Source organism: Bradysia coprophila, unplaced genomic scaffold, assembly GCF_014529535.1.
Source record: "Bradysia coprophila strain Holo2 unplaced genomic scaffold, BU_Bcop_v1 contig_561, whole genome shotgun sequence".
Taxonomy (NCBI): Eukaryota; Metazoa; Arthropoda; class Insecta; order Diptera; family Sciaridae; genus Bradysia; species Bradysia coprophila.
In genome coordinates, this window is record NW_023503807.1 from 2,356,667 (window position 1) to 2,376,698 (window position 20,032).

At 37.4% G+C, this 20,032-nt stretch overlaps 5 protein-coding genes across 8 annotated transcripts in view; 4 read left to right on the plus strand and 1 right to left on the minus strand.

Moving 5' to 3' along the window:
* The first annotated feature begins 521 nt into the window (after nucleotides 1-521).
* Nucleotides 522-3,021, plus strand: LOC119083104 (kelch-like protein 10). The gene is made up of 7 exons (XM_037192734.1): nucleotides 522-775; nucleotides 832-1,107; nucleotides 1,284-1,536; nucleotides 1,607-2,005; nucleotides 2,095-2,305; nucleotides 2,371-2,716; nucleotides 2,783-3,021. Exons 1-7 carry the CDS (start codon nucleotides 597-599, stop codon nucleotides 2,910-2,912), a joined length of 1,794 nt encoding a protein of 597 aa, XP_037048629.1. The 5' UTR covers nucleotides 522-596; the 3' UTR covers nucleotides 2,913-3,021.
* The window catches only part of LOC119083103 (mediator of RNA polymerase II transcription subunit 15-like), a 50,906-nt gene continuing 31,847 nt past the window's right edge, over nucleotides 974-20,032 (plus strand). The window contains exons 1-3 of one of the 3 annotated variants that reach the window (XM_037192732.1): nucleotides 974-978; nucleotides 18,956-19,075; nucleotides 19,158-19,331. In XM_037192732.1, coding sequence (XP_037048627.1) covers nucleotides 18,970-19,075; nucleotides 19,158-19,331 — 280 coding nt within the window. In that variant the 5' untranslated portion in view covers nucleotides 974-978; nucleotides 18,956-18,969. Of the gene's footprint in view, nucleotides 979-18,733; nucleotides 18,902-18,941; nucleotides 19,076-19,157; nucleotides 19,332-20,032 lie in introns of those variants that run through there. The other 2 variants (XM_037192730.1, XM_037192731.1) reach the window with 2 other exon arrangements.
* LOC119083107 (replication initiator 1) lies at nucleotides 4,303-11,295 on the plus strand. The gene is made up of 3 exons (XM_037192739.1): nucleotides 4,303-4,559; nucleotides 7,934-8,834; nucleotides 8,904-11,295. The coding sequence occupies exons 1-3, from the start codon at nucleotides 4,500-4,502 to the stop codon at nucleotides 9,179-9,181; spliced, it is 1,239 nt and encodes a 412-aa protein (XP_037048634.1). The 5' UTR covers nucleotides 4,303-4,499; the 3' UTR covers nucleotides 9,182-11,295.
* On the plus strand, nucleotides 9,557-10,473 carry LOC119083094 (aspartic and glutamic acid-rich protein-like). Its single transcript, XM_037192717.1, has 2 exons — nucleotides 9,557-9,571; nucleotides 9,682-10,473. The coding sequence occupies exons 1-2, from the start codon at nucleotides 9,557-9,559 to the stop codon at nucleotides 10,471-10,473; spliced, it is 807 nt and encodes a 268-aa protein (XP_037048612.1).
* The window catches only part of LOC119083106 (drebrin-like protein), a 34,450-nt gene continuing 25,745 nt past the window's right edge, over nucleotides 11,328-20,032 (minus strand). The window contains exons 1-5 of one of the 2 annotated variants that reach the window (XM_037192737.1): nucleotides 14,853-15,531; nucleotides 14,508-14,717; nucleotides 14,290-14,439; nucleotides 14,107-14,228; nucleotides 11,328-12,287 (exon numbers count right to left, since the gene is read on the minus strand). In XM_037192737.1, the coding sequence (XP_037048632.1) occupies nucleotides 11,807-12,287; nucleotides 14,107-14,228; nucleotides 14,290-14,439; nucleotides 14,508-14,717; nucleotides 14,853-15,326 (1,437 nt within the window). In that variant the 5' untranslated portion in view covers nucleotides 15,327-15,531 and the 3' untranslated portion in view covers nucleotides 11,328-11,806. Of the gene's footprint in view, nucleotides 12,288-14,106; nucleotides 14,229-14,289; nucleotides 14,440-14,507; nucleotides 14,718-14,852; nucleotides 15,532-20,032 lie in introns of those variants that run through there. The other variant, XM_037192738.1, reaches the window with a different exon arrangement.

The following is a 20,032-nucleotide window of genomic DNA, read 5'->3' on the forward strand; positions in this document are numbered from 1 at the left end:
GACAACTAATCCGTTCGACAACAAATCACCGCTAACCATGGACTAATTTTGAGAAAATTTTAAAGTAAATTTGAGAAAATTTGGGAAAATTGAAAAAAATTGGGAAAATTGAAAAAATTTGGGAAAATTTTTGAGAAAATTTAGGAAAAATTTGAGAAAATTTTTGGAATTTTATTTCTTCTGGGAAAATTTGTAAAAATTTGGGAAAATTTGGAAAAATTGAAAAAATTTGGGAAAATTAAAAAAAAAATTGGAAAATTTTTGAGAAAATTATTTTGGGAAAATTGAGAAAATTTTGGAAAATTTTTGAGAAAATTTTGGAAAATTTTTGAGAAAATTGAAAATTTTTGAGAAAATTGAAAAAACGTTTTCTCAAAATTAGTCCCTGCCGCTAACCGAAGTCCGTTTTGGTAGATCAAAAAGATTGATCTCATTTTATACGTATACGATTCCATTTGGTTGCTTACATACCAACAAAGTCGAAAATAGTTATTTTCCTACCAAGGTAGGTATGAAGATATCTGTCACGTTCTTGCTTAGTAGCCTGAATTTATTTCGAAAGAAAATATTGTGATTTTTTTCGTCATTTTATTGCAATGGAACCACCAATTAAACGCAGCAAATCAGATAAATCAAACGAACCTTCCCTAAATCAAAAATCGTTAAGCGATCTTCGGAAATCGAACACCTTTTGTGATGCATTGATTGTACTCGAAGATGGTGGATGCATTCCCGTGCATCGAGTAATACTTTGCACAGCCAGTGGCTATTTTTAGTGAGTTGGATTAATAGCTGCATTTTAATTGCATTGATCATTCGTTCATAATTTAGCAATTTGTTCATGTCATCACCAATCGACAAACCGTTCGATAAGCCGGGTTACCTCGTCAAATGTGTTACAACGGCAACAATGGAATGTATAGTTGAGTTTGTGTATGCAGAGAACTGTGATGTGAATGAAACCAATTTGACGGAATTGTTATCATTAGCTGAACGTTTTTGCCTGTACTCATTAACTGACCGTTGTTTAACATTCTTACAAAGTTCTCTCAATGGGACCTTGACCAACTGCATTTCGTTGATGAGCACAGCGAAATTTCTATCAAGGTAAGTGAATAACATTTAATATTTTGTTACTTTGGCTGGTAAACCAATTTCGCGCTAAACGGTCGGACCTATAAATGGTCACCATTTAGTATAAGTTACAAAAAGCACTCAATTTTAATCGAAAAGAATTCAACGAAAATATTTTTGAATCAATCATTTTTCTTCTTTTTGTCCAGACGCGACATTCAGACAAACATTCACGTATACATCCTAAGCAATTTCCTAGAAATTGCTGCCACAAATGAAGATCTATTGACTCTGTCATGTGAAGACATTACAAATATCATTCGGGATGATGCGCTCAATACTAAAACTGAAGAGCCAGTCTGGGAGTTTTGCCAACGATGGATTGAATATGATGAAATGAATCGTCTACAAAGTGTTCCATTGTTGCTCAGTGGTATTCGGCTGGGACTGTTAACTCAGAAAGTAATGTATTCAATGCAATAGTGCCAATTGATTCCGTGAATGATGTTAGAAATTATTTTCGTCGTTGTAGTATTTTGAAGAGCGAGTTCTCCACAACAAATACGTGCGGTTGAATCCCGAAGCTACGGCATTTATTGAACAGGCCTACAAACTTGTATCCGATTCCAATGAAATGGAAGAGCTAAATGAATCTGATATATCTCTTCTTGTACCCCGTTTGCCTCAAGAAATTTTATTCGTCATTGGGGGATGGAAAGCTGGTTCAGCAACAACATTATTTCAAACATTTGACATCCGGGCTGATCGTTGGTCAGAATATGATGAGTTCAGCATTCCGGATGGTCCACGCTCATATCATGGTGCGGCTGTCCTTGGCAATAAAATCTACTGTATCGGCGGTTTGAACAGATCCTATGAGTTTAATAACAAGTGCAGTGTATTTGATGTTGTTGCAAAAACATGGACAGAAGTAAAATTTGTAGACACTTTCCGTTCGAAATAATTCGAAAACTTATTTTCGTTACAAAGATTTCAGAATTAAATTCTTTCTCCCATTAGATCGGTCCAATGCATTGCAAACGATGTTATGTCAGTGTTTGCGTCTTGGACGGAAAAATCTATGCAATGGGTGGAAATAGTGGAGACGATCGTCATAGATCAACGGAAGTTTATTGCCCAAAAACCAATCAATGGACCTTATTAGCAGATATGACGGATAAACGATCGGATGCTGATGCGGTTCAGATTGGTGGCAAAATTTACATTCTTGGTTTGTTCGCTTGATCTTCATACTCGAATACACAAAACTCTTTTATTGTTTTTATGCGCTTTTAGGCGGTTACGATGGCAACAAAAGTCTGCAAAGCTGTGAGGTATATGATGTTGCTGAAAATAAATGGACCTATATCCCCGACATGCTCAGTCAACGAAGTGGATTGAAGTGTGTGGTGTACAGAAATCAAATATACGCGATCGGTGGTTGGAACGGTGTCAGTCGAGTGACTACGTGTGAGTCATTTGATCCAGATTTAAATTGCTGGTCACCTGTTCCCGAAATGAATTCACCAAGAAGTAATTTTGGCGCTGAGATTATGGATGATGCAATTCTCGTATTCGGTGGTTATGATGGCTGTTCAATCGTCGATAAAGTGGAATATTTTAGAGCAGAAGAAAATAAATGGTATGAATAGTGATATGCTCCCCAATCAAATATTTAAATAATAAAACGTGCGCTACTGTTCAACAGGAATACAGCAACAAGTATGGCTCATTGTGTATCAGGATTCGCCTTTGCTAAAGTTGCAAATTTTTCGAATTTAGAACAGTTCGTTTGTGAAAAAGCACGTCGCGTCAACAAAAACGTATTGAAGTACTAAAATTATTGATCAAAGAAAACGATTGAGTGCACAAGAAGTTGTACCGGAAAACCCATTTGCAAATTTGAACCGTACGAAATTTCAAATACAAAATTTATGACTTTAGTTTTTCTGCTTCCTAACCCTTATCTCTACTTTTAAGTCCCATTTGAACTTAAGCAATAGGGCGTATCGAATTTTTAGAATTTTAAGGGCCGCGATAGCCTGTGTGCGGAAAACGTAGATCATTGAAAACTAATTCCAGGCATATGGTTGATGGATCCGAAGGTGCCCGGGAAGAAGTCCCCCCGGACGTCGATTTCGTTGGAAATACACATTTTTCGATATTTTTACAAAAGGTTGAACTTCGTGGTATACCGTGTCAATATAATGTGCTACATCGAGATCCCAAATATTTTGTAAAAGAGTTCAGCTACTGTTATGGAATATTATGTGCACTTACTGGCCAAGGTTACCTCGACTCAGCAACACCGGTTACATTGTCTGCAATGGCTTCGTGGGCGACGTGGGTACACTTAAAAAGTCCATTCAAAAATGTTGAAAAAGTGGTTTCGGATGGATCGCCGACCGGGACAATGCCTAGTGTACTGGTAGAACTCGACCTCCTCTACAACCTCATGCCAAAAGCTAAAGTTAATAATTTGTCTCTCAGGAAATAAAAGTCAAAAACCAAAATGTCGAACTTTCGATGTTAGAAAACCTCGACAGACACACCTTTTGGACCATCGGTTTCTTTGGCAGTTTTGTAGAGTTTTTAACGCTCTACATCCTGCTAGAACATTGTTTTCAGAAATACTCTCAACTTTCCGAGTTATGACCATTTGAAAGTTAAAGTCGTCCGGGGGGACTTCTTCCCGGGCACCTTCGGATCCATCAACCATATGCCTGGAATTAGTTTTCAATGATCTACGTTTTCCGCACACAGGCTATCGCGACCCTTAAAATTCTCAAAATTCGATACGCCCTATTAAGCAATCACTCTGTGTAGTGAAACAAAAGTTAAGTATTTGACGATTACAAAGAGGAAGCGCCTGGGCGACCATCCATCATTCAATTTATTATCTACATCAGATTACAACAGTGAAAAGACAATTTTTGAAAGATTGACGCAACAGTTTGTGTTCCACATCCGTTTGTAAATTAAATAACTTTATGAAGCGGATGAAACAAGCCAAAATCTATTACAGTGGAAGATCCTAGTTCTTCAACCAACAATTCCAGAGATTTTCACCAACAAAAAAATAAATTTCCTCATGACTGAAGGGAGCAAAAATTCATGCTCGCTCAACATACACTCAAACAAACACATTCATAATTCGAGAGAAACTCCATTCAAACCACTTGGCTGTGGCACAAAAAATTTTGCTGCTTCGCTTTTAAATGCCGTTCATTCAGTTCAGTTTTATACTGTAACGTGAAGAGAACAGAAGGCAAAAAGTTGCGTAAAAGGGAAACTAAATAAAGAAAATATTTTTTGTTGCTCAAAATTGAACTGAACATTTGAATTTGGTTTGAATTTGCTTTGAACAATTCAAGAGTAATAAATTTGCTGGTGTGTTTAAGTGATTATAATATTGTGCAAGTAAAATGGAACTAATGATTCTATCGCCACCATCCACCCCACCATTGAACAATACCAATTACACGGTAAGTGCAACAGTCAGTTTTCCCTTATACGAAAATTGTCAATGAAAAATTTCCCGAATGAACGGAGAACAAAAAAAAAAGTGATTAGAGAAGTGAATTCTTAGTGTCTAAAAATAGCCACATTATATTGACGACTTTCACATAAAAAAAAAAATTAATATTTTTCTGGTTGAAATCTGGGTGTTATAGTATTTGATATTCATACCGAGAAGATAGCATTACACATTTTCTGTACATTCCATTTTTTGTGTGTCTCTCACTTTGTCTTACACAATTTCCCAATACAAACATACGTTTGCTCTGTTGCTCCAAACATGCATGCTGAAAACACGCAACGAACACTCGCTGATCAGCTGGTGTTCACGTGAACAGTCAGTTGTAAACTTTGGACGGTGACGTCGGTCTTACACACCTATTATTATACCATATCAACATTTCGTTATAGGCATGAGTATGATTTTGAGTTTTTTTTTTGTTTTGATAAAATGTAGCACTCGTTTGAAACGTGCTTGGTCGATTTTTTTTTTCGTTTTAAATTCTTTGTAGCGAGAAGAGGGGCCAATATCATTTGTTTATACAAATTTTTTTTTTTTCCTGAAATGAGTAATAATAATCGGTCGGTTTTTTTTTCTGTTAAAGAGAACTTCATTTAATTGGTTGAATAAATTATTTAATTTTTTTTTAAATATTTCTCGCGATATATCATTCCGTTTCGGATTGTATATATGTTTGTTGTGCATCTTTTTGTCGATGACTGTTGCTTTCTACTGCTCAATCAGCAGTTCTTATTATGTGTCGTCCATACAGGCTTTGACTGTTAGTACATCAAATGGTTGTGTTTGCGTTGTCAATTATCGGAGGAACATAACACACAGAGATGACTCCTTCTGTTGCTCTTCTTTGTTAAATTATTTCGTTGAATTTTTTTTTTTTTCATGGCTGATGACGACGTAATAATTTTGTCCGAGACAATGAACAATATGCAACTTTAATTTGCAGACACACCCGAAAATGAAACATTTCGAAATAAAATAAAAAAAAGTTGCCGAATTGATTGAATTGAGTTTGCGGTTGCAAAACATTTCAAATTTGAGTGAAATACGAGTTTCGTTATTTAGCACATTATAGTTTCGGTAATCATTTCGGTTAGTACATACGACTCTGAGAATTTCCGGCCGAAAAATAATTTAAATGTCGGATTCGAATTGTTATTTGAAAAGTTGAAATGTCGCGTCAATTGAATTCGTTCAGAGCTAGAAATTGATTGGACCAAATTAGTTAGAGGCTATAGATGATTGATAGCCGAAAGAGTATAGGGTGGATCGAGTTTTGCAATTTATTTTATTTAAAAAATCATCGATGACGGATTCAGGATGGTCCAGATCTAGAGAATCTTTTGCGGAAGGAACTTTTTTTTAAAATATTCTCTTCAGATTTCCTATTCAGTCATACCACACCAGTCTTCATATGTCATGATTTGTCGATACATTCAACGCACTTCAAGCAAAAGTGGTACTCTAAATAGGGTACTGAAACGTGACAGTGTTCCATACAAAATTTTATACTGTAAAAAGAGTGAAGATAAAATTTTATACAAAATAGTACTCTATTTGACAGCTGTCATTAATAGCACTTTTGCCAAAAATTCAGGGTCAAGGCAACTTACTGCCTTTTTACTGTGCGAATGAAGACTCGACCTCAAACGTGTTGTCATTTTATGGCTACATTGTTCGGTAAAAACCTCCAGTCAATAGTAATGGTTATACCTCATCTCATTATACGATACATGCAACCTCACTTTAGTACACCAAAAATCAAGCTCTCAGGAGACAATTTTTTTAAGTTTAAGAAAAAGCTTAGAAAACGTTCAAAAATGTAAAATTCGACTCACCCTAAGTCGAGTAATTGCTTTGTATTGTCATTAACCCAGTGATTTCATTCGACTGATAAGGTCCATACGTTTCTTTTCGTCTTATAATTTTCTAATGCAATCAAACACTCGAACTCGACAATTTGTATTATCTTTCACTGAAAGTATTGTTTGATATCTGGAGGACTCTCCAGTGGAGAGGCAATTAACAGTTTGTGCCAGGGCCTACTTTTTAGAAACTTTTAGAGAAAATCGAGAAAATCAAGAAACTTCGAGAAATTCAAGAAACTTCGAGAAATATTTCTTGAATTTCTCGAAGTTTCTTGATTTTCTCGAATTAGAGAAATTTCAAGAAATTCCAGAAAATTCAAGAAATTCGAGAAACTTCGAGAAATTCAAGAAATTTCAAGAAACTAATTTCTCGAGTTTCTTGAAGTTTCTCGAATTTCTCGAATTCGAGAAATTTTAAGAAATTCGAGAAATTTCGAGAAATTCAAGAAATTAGTTTCCAAAAAGTAGCCCTTGGTTTGTGCATGTTAGATTGCTGAGACACTAGATTCATGTGCCTTCAACTCAGGGCCTATTTTAGGGAATTAACTTTTCTAAAATTTCTGGGTTCTCTTAAATACGAATCGGTTTATAGCTCAAAAGCATAAAAAACTACTAAAATTTTCGGGAATTTATTTCTTCGAAAATAGGCCCTGCTTCAACGTGAGTCCTTGTATTCTTATCCGTACCAACATTCGGAACTATATCAGACATTTTCCTCATTAATTTATCGACGAGTTCATCAATCTTTGGTCCTCAAGGTAAAACAAAAAAATTAACTTTTAACACCACACATCGGCTAAAAATAGATAAAAAAAACGAAAAATAAATTCAAACAGCATTGAAATACGCTACGATAATCATTCACACACACTATACGTCTCTGCAACTGAAAACCGAATTCGACCAAACGTACAAACCAAATTGAATACCCAAAAACTCACTCACCAATTTCATGTGTATCGTCCGAAAACATTTTGTCATAAATTTTATGGTTCAATGTTGGTCGACTTCGTCATTGAAAATTGGATTTTTAAGCGAACTCCGTCTATCTTATCGAATGTGTGTTTTCAGCAGCAAACACCAATTTAGCCGATTTATAAACATCAAATTTTCCATTGCGCGTTCTTCTCTTCCATCACACATTTCGTTTTTCGTCGAATAGCCTAGGCTTTCGAAGTGGTGCGATAACAATAATTTGATATTTTTGATGTTATCGATGAGGAATCAACTGGCTGTTGACTTAGCATTCATAAAAATAGATTTTTTGATAATTACGCAACATTTCGGTGGATGAATATCGATTATGAGATTGAGATCGTTGTGAATAGACACAAAAACATTTTGATTGAATTAAAAGTAAATTGAAACAAACCGAGACTGATAACACTCGTTCTAACGAAGCTCACATGATGTTCAAAATTTATTAACGTTCACATCGTCTTTCCCATTTCAGGTCCAAAAGTCGCCGCTAAAACGTACCTACGATGATATGCTGCTGCCGAAAAGTTTCGTCACACCAAATCCTAGCGATTCCGAGGACGAATCTGATCTACCTCCACGAAAGCGCCTTTACGCTCGTGATCAATTGAACTTCCAGTCAAACACATTGACTCCACCACCCGATCAAAATCAATTGTCAGCATACTTCGACAATCAGCAGAATGAATTCCACACTGCGCTCAACCAACGGATCAATGAAATTGTCAAAGGACTTCAGCAAGATGATAAAACATCCGCCGATGCAACGACACGGGAAGCAAATCAATTTTGTAGTACAGCACCTCCACAACAACAAAGGGCAAGCGTTATTATGCATGCCCGTTCTGATGGCACAACCAGCGCTCTGGGTTCAATAGATGAAGTTGGTCCATCGAAAGTTTTTTGGGACACAAAGGAAGTGAACTTGCTGCGTCGGTACAAATACAAGATGGGTAAAAATCAGGACAAACATTTCGACACAGATTCATCGTCACAGGAGAGCTTTTCGGTGGACAGCATTTCTTCGCCACCGCCCATGTCACCCACACCTTCAGAGCCAACAGTCAATGTGTCACTGAAAAAATCGCCTGCACGTAATACAACTCCAAAGCCAGCCTCGCCTCAATTGCCAACTCTAGCACCAAAACTTCCTCATAGCATTTACATAACGGGACCAAGTGCCATTTTCCAAAATGGCATCGTCATCTTAAAGCCCACCCAACTTCCACAAATCGTATCGGTCGTTCACAATCAGACAAAGCCGACAGTTACACCAGCGACACAAGAACGTCGCCGTGTCTTTAAGTGCACGTATGAAAATTGCAACAAAAACTATTTCAAATCAAGTCATCTGAAGGCGCACATTCGCATACACAGTAAGTCCTTTCTAACAAGTTTGACCAAAAAAACGATTTTCTAAAAAAAAAATCATTTTTTGCTTACAGCTGGTGAAAAGCCATTCCTATGCCGATGGCCCGACTGTAATCGTAAATTCACCAGAAGCGATGAACTCAGCCGGCATAAGCGGACTCATTCTGGCGAAAAGAAATTTGTTTGCGGCGAATGTTCAAAGGCATTCATGCGAAGTGATCACTTGTCGAAGCATGTGAAGCGGCACGCCAAGAAGAATAATCAAACCAATGGCATGTCTAATCTACGATCAATTATACCGGCTGGACCAACTGTTGGGGACACATACTATTTACATGGCATTCAACACTAGAGAAATAATGCGAATTCTTGACCAACAGGAACATTGAACGAAAAATGTGTCCGGAAACATTAATTCACTTTCGGACCGGCAAAAAGACGTTCACAATGAGATTTATATGAAATTGGTAGGATGTGAAGTAATCGATTTGTTTTGACCATGAAACCGATCTCGAACTGAGGAAAAAAAAAACAGAAAACTGAAGAAAACAGTACTCAGTCAATGGGAGAATCGGTGGTCGGAAAAATTCGGTTCTCGCTTATCACACTTCTCGTTTGTTTGTCAAATCGTTTACAATATCGGTTGACCGATCGGTTTGTGTATGCCGCGAAATTGTTATCGCGCATTTTATGTGGTAAGACGTTCAAGATACAAACGATTCGCAGAATGGTTAAACAAAATGTGCGATAAGTGAACTGTATATAATTGGTACAGTGACTTGTGCGAACAGTGTCTGGATTCGGGATATCCTGGAATATCAGTTAAAATTAATAAGTTTTTCGAAATTTAAGGCAGATCAGTCATTTGAAGATCAGTCGCATGAAGATCAGTCATTTGAAGATCAGTCATTTGAAGATCAGTCATTTGAAGATCAGTCATTTGAAGATCAGTCATTTGAAGATCAGTCATTTGAAGATCAGCCGCATGAAGATCAGTCATTTGAATGGCAATCATATGAAGATCAGTCGTATGAAGATCAGTCTTATGAAGATCAGTCGTATGCAGATCAGTCATTTAAAGATCAGTCATTTAAAGATCAGTCATTTAAAGATCAGTCATTTGAATGGCAATCATATGAAGATCAGTCGTATGAAGAACATTCCTATGAAGATCAGTCGTATGCAGATCAGTCATTTGAAGATCAGTCATTTGAATGGCAATCATATGAAGATCAGCCGCATGAAGATCAGTCATTTGAATGGCAATCATATGAAGATCAGTCGTATGAAGAACATTCCTATGAAGATCAGTCGTATGCAGATCAGTCATTTGAAGATCAGTCATTTGAAGATCAGTCATTCGAATGTCAATCATATGAAGATCAGTCATTTGAAGATCAGTCGTATGAAGAACATTCCTATGAAGATCAGTCGTATGCAGATCAGTCATTTGAAGATCAGTCATTCGAATGTCAATCATATGAAGATCAGTCGTTTGAAGAACATTCCTATGAAGATCAGTCGTATGCAGATCAGTCATATGAAGATCAGTCATTTGAAGATCAGTCATTCGAATGTCAATCATATGAAGATCAGCCGCATGAAGGTCAGTCATTGGAATGGCAATCAAGATCAGTCGTATGAAGATCATTCTTATGAAGATCAGTCGTATGCAGATCAGTCATTTAAAGATCAGTCATTTAAAGATCAGTCGTATGAAGATCAGTTATTCGAATGTCAATCATATAAAGATCGTCGTATGAAGATCAGTCGTAGAAGATCAGTCATACGATCAGTCATATGAATCCAAAACTTACTTTAAGAAATCAAAATTTCTGACATTCCCAAATTTTGCTCTTACAATTTAAGAAAACCCCTAGACCAACTGAAAAATGGTTGCTCAATGAGTCAATGAGGAGCGAATATTAAAAAAATTGCAGAATTTTCCAAGGTTTTATATATGAGGAGGTTACACCAATCGTTACGGCCGTTATCGCATAAGAATCACTTATGCAATTTGCGTACAAAATTTTGTCCCAATTTATGTCCAGTTGAAATTTTGTGTTGAAATTCAGTTAGAGTTACCGACAATTTTGCGATACGATCCCAGTGAAAAAAGTGGCGATCTGCGTAACCTCATCACATTACAACCTTGGAATTTTCAGGTATTTAGTTTCTTCAAAAAAGGCTCATCTCAGGGAACTTTTATCATAATTTGTTCGACAACAGAAAGTTTGTCGTTCGCACTGTAATTAAACGAAGTTTTTCGATGGAATTCAGACATTTAACAGCGAGCATTGACCAAATTTTGTTTAACTTTTTGCAGTAATAGATCAAGTGAGCGAAGTAAGCTTACGTTGCTGAAACTTTGAAAAGAAAAAAAAATTGTTTGCAGTCAAAGGCAGTGACTAAATAGATCTATAAGAAACAATGTGAGAGACCAACAATATTGAACGAAGAAAATAAGAAAACAAAAACCAAAACTTAATGATTCTATGTACACTTAACAACTAAATATTTTATTCATCATAAAGTTATTGATAAAGCATTTTGCGCCCTTTAGAAATCTGTGATAAAATTGAAATATTTTTTTTTTTGTTTTTGTTGTAATTTTCTTGCATAATTTCAATTCGATTAGAATTAGTGTTAACATTTTTTTAATTTTCTAAATTAATCTTAAGAAATAATTCGCTAAATTAATTGTAATAATAAGCGCAAAGTTAAATGAAATCAATACAAAATTGTCTGTTAGAATTAAAGTTGCAAAATATGTAACAATAAAATGAAACACGAAAAATTAAATGAACAACTTAAAAAAAACAATAAAAAGAAAAACAAAAAAAAAAATTCTTTTCAATATCCACTTTCCTCCGTCTTTCTCGCGCGCGCATACTCTGTAAAAAAACATAACATAAATAGAAGAAGAAATTTTTGTTTTAGATCGACTTTCGTGATCGATTTTTTTCATTCAAACGAGCTAGTTTGCTGGAAAATTTCCGTCTTGTTGTGAATAAAAGCGAGTCGCCTCACGTGAACGTTTATCCGTATTTTTCGCTTTCGGTAAAAATGCGAAATTTCCAGTTGAAATTGGCTGTGGCGGGAATAGATCGAACTGTCCCTGATCCAACTGTCGTTGATCGAACTGTCGCTGGGCGAACTGTTGCTGACCGAACTGTTGCTGTCCGAACGGTTGTTGTTCGTACTGTTGTTGTTCGTACTGCCGTTGTTCGTATTGTCGCTGATCGTACTGTCGCTGATCGTACTGTCGCTGATCGTACTGTCGTTGATCGTACTGTCGCTGATCGACCAGTCGTTGATCGACCAGTCGTTGATCGGCCAGTCGTTGATCGAACTGACGTTGATCGACCTGTCGTTGATCGACCTGTCGCTGATCGAACTGTCGTTGATCAACCTGTCGTTGATCGAACTGTGGCTGATCGAACTGTCGTTGAGCAAACCTGATGTGAAGGGCACAAAATCCGTTGTATATTTGATTCACCAATTAAAGAACATAAAAAGGACAAGGACATGAACAATAACAGTTGTAAATCTGCCAGCTCACTCAGGAGTATGAACATTCATCTACTAACTTTCCACAGTTGAAATTGCAAATCAAATGTTCAGATTAAGGGATTAAGATATTAGCTTTTTAGTAGGAGATTAGGAATCTCAACGGGTTGGAGCAGGTCAAGTGGATCTAAAACCTTAAGCTCTGAATCTGATCAGAAATTATGAACTGAAAATTTTTAGCTGACCTCAACTTACCTGAAATCTGAAAATCAGTAGGAGCTCAGGTAAATCAGGTACACCTGAAAAAATCACGGAAATCTGACCTCTTTTACCTGAACTTCTAATAATTTTCATATTTCTGTAAAATTCAGGTCAGGTCAGTTTAAATTCAAATATTCTCAGGTCGACCAGAAATTCAGCTCCAGAGATATCTGAACGAATCCGAGTCGTATTTCAATCTGTTGAAAATACTTCAATCAAAAGAGCTCGATGAATATATTGTTGATATGCTTGCCAGTTGTAAGGTGTTACCTCCATGCCGTCCAATCAAAATCAATCAATCAAAATATGAAAGATTCCGATGTCGGAAATCATTCATGAATGCACAGTGTTGCAGCACTGCGGTACGCAACTCTAAACCCATCGATTTCTTTGGCTTAGTCCACAATATTTTAACTTTTAATCGCCGCAACTTGGACCACCGAGTGTTCTATCTACTTCAGGACTCGTGAATCATGAGAAAATCAATTTTTAGTTACGTTTGAACAACACAACGCACATAATTCCGTACGCGGTTTCTGTTTTGTTTTGTGAAACGTGACTGTAGACGAAGCTACATGGTTATAAGTCAAGATGGCATTTCAGTGTTCCGAATGATAAGTGAGAAAGAAAAGGAAGGAAAGAACATTATGAAAAGTTATTATTTTTGTAGTAATCAATGAAAGCACAAAAGACACAATCTGTACGTTGTACCCGGTTCAGCTATTGACAATGTAGCTTTTTCAGAACGAAGTTCACTTATTTCCGTTCAATTAACTTCACCAATTAAAGCAAATCGTTTAAAAACTTTCGCATAACGGTGAACGCCCTTGCCGCACAGATACGACAATTATACATTTTGTACACTGACTTTCCGGTAAAGGCGGGCATGGAAATAACGTTTTCTTCCGGGTAACCGAGTCAAAATTTCCCGGTAACCAAACGTTGAAAAGTGACTTTCCGGTCCATACCTTTCCCGGAGCTTCGTTTTTAGCAGAGGCTCCATTTCCCAGTATCCAAATTTTTTTACAAAAAAAATTTCCCAGTAACCAGGTTACCAGGATAGCGCATTATATAACATGCCCTGGCAAAGGAAATGTTTTATCATTTTGGTGCACATTCAACGCGTTTCCGTGTGAAGAAGTTCTGATCTGTTACAATTGATGTTATCACAAGTTCATGCTTGCGCAGTGAGCAGTGAGCATACACAATCAATGAGACATAAAAGAGCTGTCCACTTCCGAACCCATACTATAAAAAGCTTTAAGCTCGCGATCGGGTACTGTTTCAACCATTTTTCGTCAATCGATTTATTGGGTAACGTGATAGCCGTTCAGTTTCTAACTTATTTCGAACGGAATATACTTCGTTCGCTTTCACACAAAGTCAAACACTAATAAAGCTCTCTACCAGCTACGATCCCTAAAGAAGTGAAATCACCGGAGGACCGATTTTCAAACTGGCTTCGCTTGACACAAATATTGAGCACAGCAAAATTATTCTTCTTACCTTTGACTTGGCGTCGTTTCTGGTGCTTTAGGAACATTCTGCCACTGATTTTTACCATTTACTTGTCCGTACGGGTTCGACATTGGCTGACTAGTGAAATTTTGCTGTTTTTGTTCCTGTGCCTGGAAGAGCAAAAGAATTTTCAACCGATGATCAGCAATGACCGAAAATCGCATCACTTACGGCAAACGATTCCAGTATGGTCTGCTGAATACGGGTCTGTTCAATGAATTGCTCTTGGCTTCTGGCGATTTCGCTTTGAATCAAACTGATTTTTTTGAAAGTGTTTTCAACTTCCTGTTGATTCGAATTGAGTTTAGCTCGACCGTATTCCTGTAAGATGACAGAATTGACAGAATGAGGACAAGTTAGTTGCCATTTTGTGGGTGACTGATACCAACCATAACATAAAAAATGAGCATTTGACACAGGTCGTAAAATTCCGGTGCCGTAGGTTCGGTCAAGATTTTGGGATCCAGGAAGCCATTTTTGACGATCACTTGAACTTTCTGCAAAAATGCTTCGAACGGCAGAGTTTGTGCCCAATATACTGAGTTCTCATAAATCGATGAGTTTGACAGGTTTGTCGATACTGAGCTGTTGTTGCTCGGCTTGAAATTGAGAAAGAACGCAATTAAACCTTCAAACTGTGAGGTTAAGGACTTTGGGCGCAAATACTTGAGATTTTTGAACCAATAAGAAGAATAATCTGAAAGGAAGCACCTGTCAGTAGATCCGCGTCTTACCTGATTCTCGCGGTTCTCATTACCATGATGCTGCGTACTGCAGCCGCCATTACGTGATGTTATGGCTCGTTTTTTCGTCGAGTTAGAATTTACGTTATTTGAGACTGTGTTGTAATGCGATCCCATACCAAGTGGTTGCACAACAGGCGTCGATTGAGCAGCTATGGCTATCACATTATTCCCGAATTGGACGTATTCGGTTGGTGGCGGTGGTTGTGCGAAATGTCCTTGCGGAACATTGTGCTGCGAAAGATCTGCACTGCTACAGGCACCAACGGCACCACCGGCACCAACGGCACCACCGGCACCACCGGCACCAACTGTTTTATCATCGGAAACGTCACTCCAAATCTGTTTCAGTGACGCAGAAATTTTGTAATCCTCACTCTGTGCTCCATCATTTTCGTCGCGCATGAAAACCATATTCCATGGATTTTTTGTTGTTTTATCGAAATTTTCGTCCGAGTTGGACATGTTTTTATTGTTCTTTAGTATACAGTGGGGGGAGTTCCGATGATTGGTAACGAAATGATTTTAACTTAACATGAAACACTTAAAGTATCGAAAAAAAATAAATTTTACAAAAGCAGCCAATGTAAATGTAACGGATAGAAGTATTGGAGGTTAGAATTTTTGATTCGTCCGTTCAATTTTTGTTGCGTGATCCGCATGTCACAGTAAAAAAGATTGCATTAAATTGATTTAAACGCACTCATTTGTTGGAGCGGTAATTTTTAAAATAACGGCTTTGACGTAAACATAAAAAATGATAAATCTTCTTGACGAACAGTTTAAAATACACTCCCAAACAAGGTTCTGGAAAAACAAGTTAAGAGGCATTCTTTTGAAAAACAGCCTACCGAAATCGGACGCATTTTCCGGTGGACTTTTCTATACGTGCCCAGAAAGGTATTCGACCCTAGAGGCCAAAACCACTTTCAAAAAAGTTCTTCGAAGATTGTTTGGCTGGTGAAAGGTGATCAAAAACCGAAAACTTGCACTTTTCTTACAAAAATGTCTCCAGTTACGCGAGCCGTACAGGGTCGTGTGGGGTGTCATTAGAAAGGTAATCACACGTACTATTGAGCCGAAAAGGGACTTATTGTGTTTAAAATTCATCGCCACTGAAATGTGTGCAGGTAAAGTTTTGAACCGAAGACTGACACTGCAATGAAAGTGTAAAACAGGTATGGTCTATTGTCCGCCCGGAGGACATAAAAATTTGATTTTCGTGCTTAAACGCACTCATTTTCAAATTATTTTGACATAAAATGTGAGTGCGTTTAAGACGAATTCGCCGATCGACCATACCTCTTCTAGACTTTCATTGTTACACTGTTCTTACTGAAATTTCTCGAGGTACACAAAATGTACATGGTCGTGTGGGGTATCATTTGAAAGGTAATTTAATGTGCTTTTGGGCCAAATAGGGTCTTATGAACTTGGGATGCATCTATGATGAAATATGTAGACCTAAACATTTCAACTTCTATTTCATCGTAGATGCATCCAAACCACATAAGTCCCTATTCACCCCAAAACTTTTTATCAAGTTGACATTTCGAATAATCTGTAATTCAACAAAATGTCTAAATTATCAAAATCTGTGTGTCACCGCCTTCGTGACACAGTTATTTTAATCTGTTCTTTTCTTCCATCACTGTACACACTATAAGAAACTCAAGGTTCTGAAAGAACAGGTTAAGACACCCACGAAGGCGGGTGACACCGAAATCGATAAACGCACTCAGTGCAGATTGTGTGTGAAATCAACTTGAAGAAAATGTTTTTTAGGAAAATTCGGAATTTTGTTTTTGGTACGTTGCCTTTTTCATATAAACTTCGTAGCCACTGAACTCAATTTGTGTGTCACCGCCTTCGTGATCAACTTAGAGTTGTCTTAACCTGGTTCTTTCAGAACCTTGAAGAAACTCAAAGTATATAAACACTGAAGGTAATGCAGACCCTCAGAGGATCAGAGAAATTACGGATCCAAACTTTCAGGTGAATTCATTTTCGTATGTTGTCTAACTTAGACTTGTGCAACATGACGGCCCTAAATACTTCCAATTCACCACTAAATACAACTTGACGCAAACGAATTTTATATGTGTGCAACATAACGCCGCTAAATCTTTCCAGATTCACCACTAGATGCAACTTGACGCAAATGAATTCAATACGTGTGCAACATGACGGAGCTAAAATTCACCTGAAAGTTTGGATCCGTGTGTAACTGCGGATTTGCATTACCTTCAGTGTTTATATACTTTGGAAGAAACTCACGAAGTAGGATGACATCAAATTCGTTAAACGCACTCATTACATTTTGTGTCTCAACATGTTCTTTCAGAACCTTGCTTCCAAAGGATCAACAGAAAATGTCGGTTTGTGTGTCCTAACCAAGCTTCTGTAGCTTCACACGACTATGCCAAAACGAAGGCGGCTGGCACCAAAATTAACCATTCGGTTTTACCATACAAAATACAAACCCCAAGATTTATAAACAAAGAGAAAGTAATGCCAACCCTCAAAGGCTAAAAAAACCAAAGTATATAAACACTGAAGGTAATGCAAATCCGCAGTTACACACGGATCCAAACTTTCAGGTGAATTTTAGCTCCGTCATGTTACACATGTATTGAATTCGTTTGCGTCAAGTTGCATCTAGTGGTGAATCTGGAACGATTTAGCGGCGTTATGTTGCACACATATAAAATTCGTTTGCGTCAAGTTGTATTTAGTGGTGAATTGGAAATATTTATGGCCGTCATGTTGCACAAGTCTAAGTTAGACAACTTACGAAAATGAATTCACCTGAAAGTTTGGATCCGTAATTCCTCTGATACGTTGAGGATATGCATTACCTTCAGTGTTTATATGCTTTGAAAAAAAAAACAGAGCCCACAGCGAATGTAGTTAAGTATTGGATCGGAAAAAGATGCAAACAGTAGTCACGCTGCATTCAGTAAATTTACCATAAACTCAACGTAAGGGTTCCGTGTGTTTTTTATGGATTTGCTTGCATTTAGTGTTTACATACTTTGACAATGTCGTTCGTCTTCTAAAATGATGGAAATTCTTGCTGTCATTGCTTTCGTAATCAATCAGTTAAGGTGGTGATTCTCGTGAATTTAAGAATTCGTAACTTGACCGTTGTCACCTTAAAATTTAAAAATCGTATGGACCACTCTTAGCATTAAGGGCTTAGATTATCGTAGCGTTCGTAACTTGACAGTTCTTTTGAGATTTTATTCACGCAATTTTCAAGTTACAAATAGTATTGGAGTTACGAAAATAAGAGAATAGTCGCCCAGAGGTTGTTAAATTAAACTTAAGATCTACTATAATCTTGCAGATTTTGATTTCAGTTGTAAAACAGTAGTAGTCCGTTGTTTATATAAACATTACTTCTCTAAAATTAGCTGACAGTTATTTGCGTATCTGCTTTGTATGTTCATACGATCGATGTTAAACAGTTTCGCGAATGAATAGCAAAAAGTGTAGCGTGGACGCTCTTTCCCGATATTTTTTTTAACACATTGAAATTAATTGCGGCCTGCCAACTTTCGGCACCCTGGACTTTACTTAAATAGTCGTGGAATGCCTCCAAATAAATTTCTAAAAATCCAAAAATGAATTCTAGATTTTTAGAAATTTATTTGGAGGCATTCCACGACTATTTAAGTAAAGTCCAGGGTGCCGAAAGTTGGCAGGCCGCAATTATTTTGAATGTGTTAAACAATTGCGCTACCGTTAAACTCACAACAAAAAATGCGTTTAATACTCACCATACTCACCATACATACTTCACCGATGCTAGCGACACTGTCATGACAGCTCTGACAGCTTCCTCCTGTGTCATTGTTTCAGATTTCATTTTAAATAGTCGTGCTTATGTTTGATTCGACATTTTTGTTTGCAAAGTAATTTTTTGAGTAAACAGTTGACTGTGCTAATCTGTGTCACGATGGCAGAAGAGTGGCAAACACCAGCTTTTCGTCAGAATGTTGTGAGCAAAATGTAAGCGCTTCTTGATCGATTTTCTCGCGAAAAATCCAAAAAATAATTTTGTTTTTCTATTCCAAGAAACGAAGCTATAGCCTCCGCAAGTCTGATGTCATCGAGAAACGGTACGGAAATGGAGAATCACGTATTCTCGAAAGCTAAAACCAAAGAAGAATATTTGGGATTTGTGGCCAAACTGATAATTCATGTCAGAGGTTAGTCGGCTTGTTGTTGTTGTTAGTTTAATCTTCCTGAGTGACTCATATTGTTCATGCACTCGACATTTTTTACACGTAGACACAAAGAACAAGAATGCACAGCAACAGCAGCAGCAGCAACAACAACAGCAGCAACAGCAACAACAACAACAACAAAATCCAGATGGTGGAATGCAAGATCCCATCAATGCGCTACAGAATCTGGCTAGCCAGGGTAGTCGACAACAAATTCAACCGCAAATGATGATGGGAGGCCGGTGCAGCAGGGATCGAATGTACTTCAGTCTCTTATTCATGTAAGTGTTAACGTTTTCCGGCTGACAAACAAAGAATCTGTGAATGCGCACACAGCAGGGGCCAGCTGAGAGCTTATCTTATTGAACTTTTAGCATATTAAAGAGACATTCTCACTCGTCTGATGATGAAATCTCTGGATTGAAGCCTTTTCAATTGAAACGGCTTACCATCCATTGTTGTTGTTGTCAGGGTTGGACTGGTTCGAAAAAGCCCTTTGGGCGATTTATGAAGAAATTTTGTAGAGAGCCCTTCACTGTCCTTTATTCATACAAAAACCAAAAAGGCCATTGAGGCATCGGCCGAATTTCCACAGGGCTAGTTCTTGTCTGGATGTTGCGATAAGCTCTGGTTGGTGTTCTTTTACATTGGGACACAAGTTTCGACTTCCCCTAGATCCCAAATTAAGAACAAGCTCCGTTTGTGTACCTGCAAGATTTTTGTCGACCTGTAGATTGGGTTAATGTATTGACTGTGGACGATGGGATGAGTCAAATACGATTCAAGTTCAGAAACACAATTTGGCGATGTTCGTTTTCGGATCAATTTGGTCTGATGCATGTTGCATGTTGTCCAGTTATTTGGCAAAGTATAGCCGAATTGTTAAAATTGGCGAAGGTCCAGACAAGGATTAGATTTGTAGCGTCCTGATCAGAATTT

Coding starts and splice junctions, on each gene's coding strand:
- LOC119083107 (XM_037192739.1), top strand. CDS start 4,500: ATGGAACTAATGATTCTATCGCCACCATCCACCCCACCATTGAACAAT. Junction 4,560..7,933: donor TGAACAATACCAATTACACG/GTAAGTGCAACA, acceptor TTCCCATTTCAG/GTCCAAAAGTCGCCGCTAAA. Junction 8,835..8,903: donor GGCGCACATTCGCATACACA/GTAAGTCCTTTC, acceptor TTTTGCTTACAG/CTGGTGAAAAGCCATTCCTA.
- LOC119083104 (XM_037192734.1), top strand. CDS start 597: ATGGAACCACCAATTAAACGCAGCAAATCAGATAAATCAAACGAACCT. Junction 1,537..1,606: donor TGGGACTGTTAACTCAGAAA/GTAATGTATTCA, acceptor TCGTCGTTGTAG/TATTTTGAAGAGCGAGTTCT. Junction 2,306..2,370: donor TGGCAAAATTTACATTCTTG/GTTTGTTCGCTT, acceptor ATGCGCTTTTAG/GCGGTTACGATGGCAACAAA.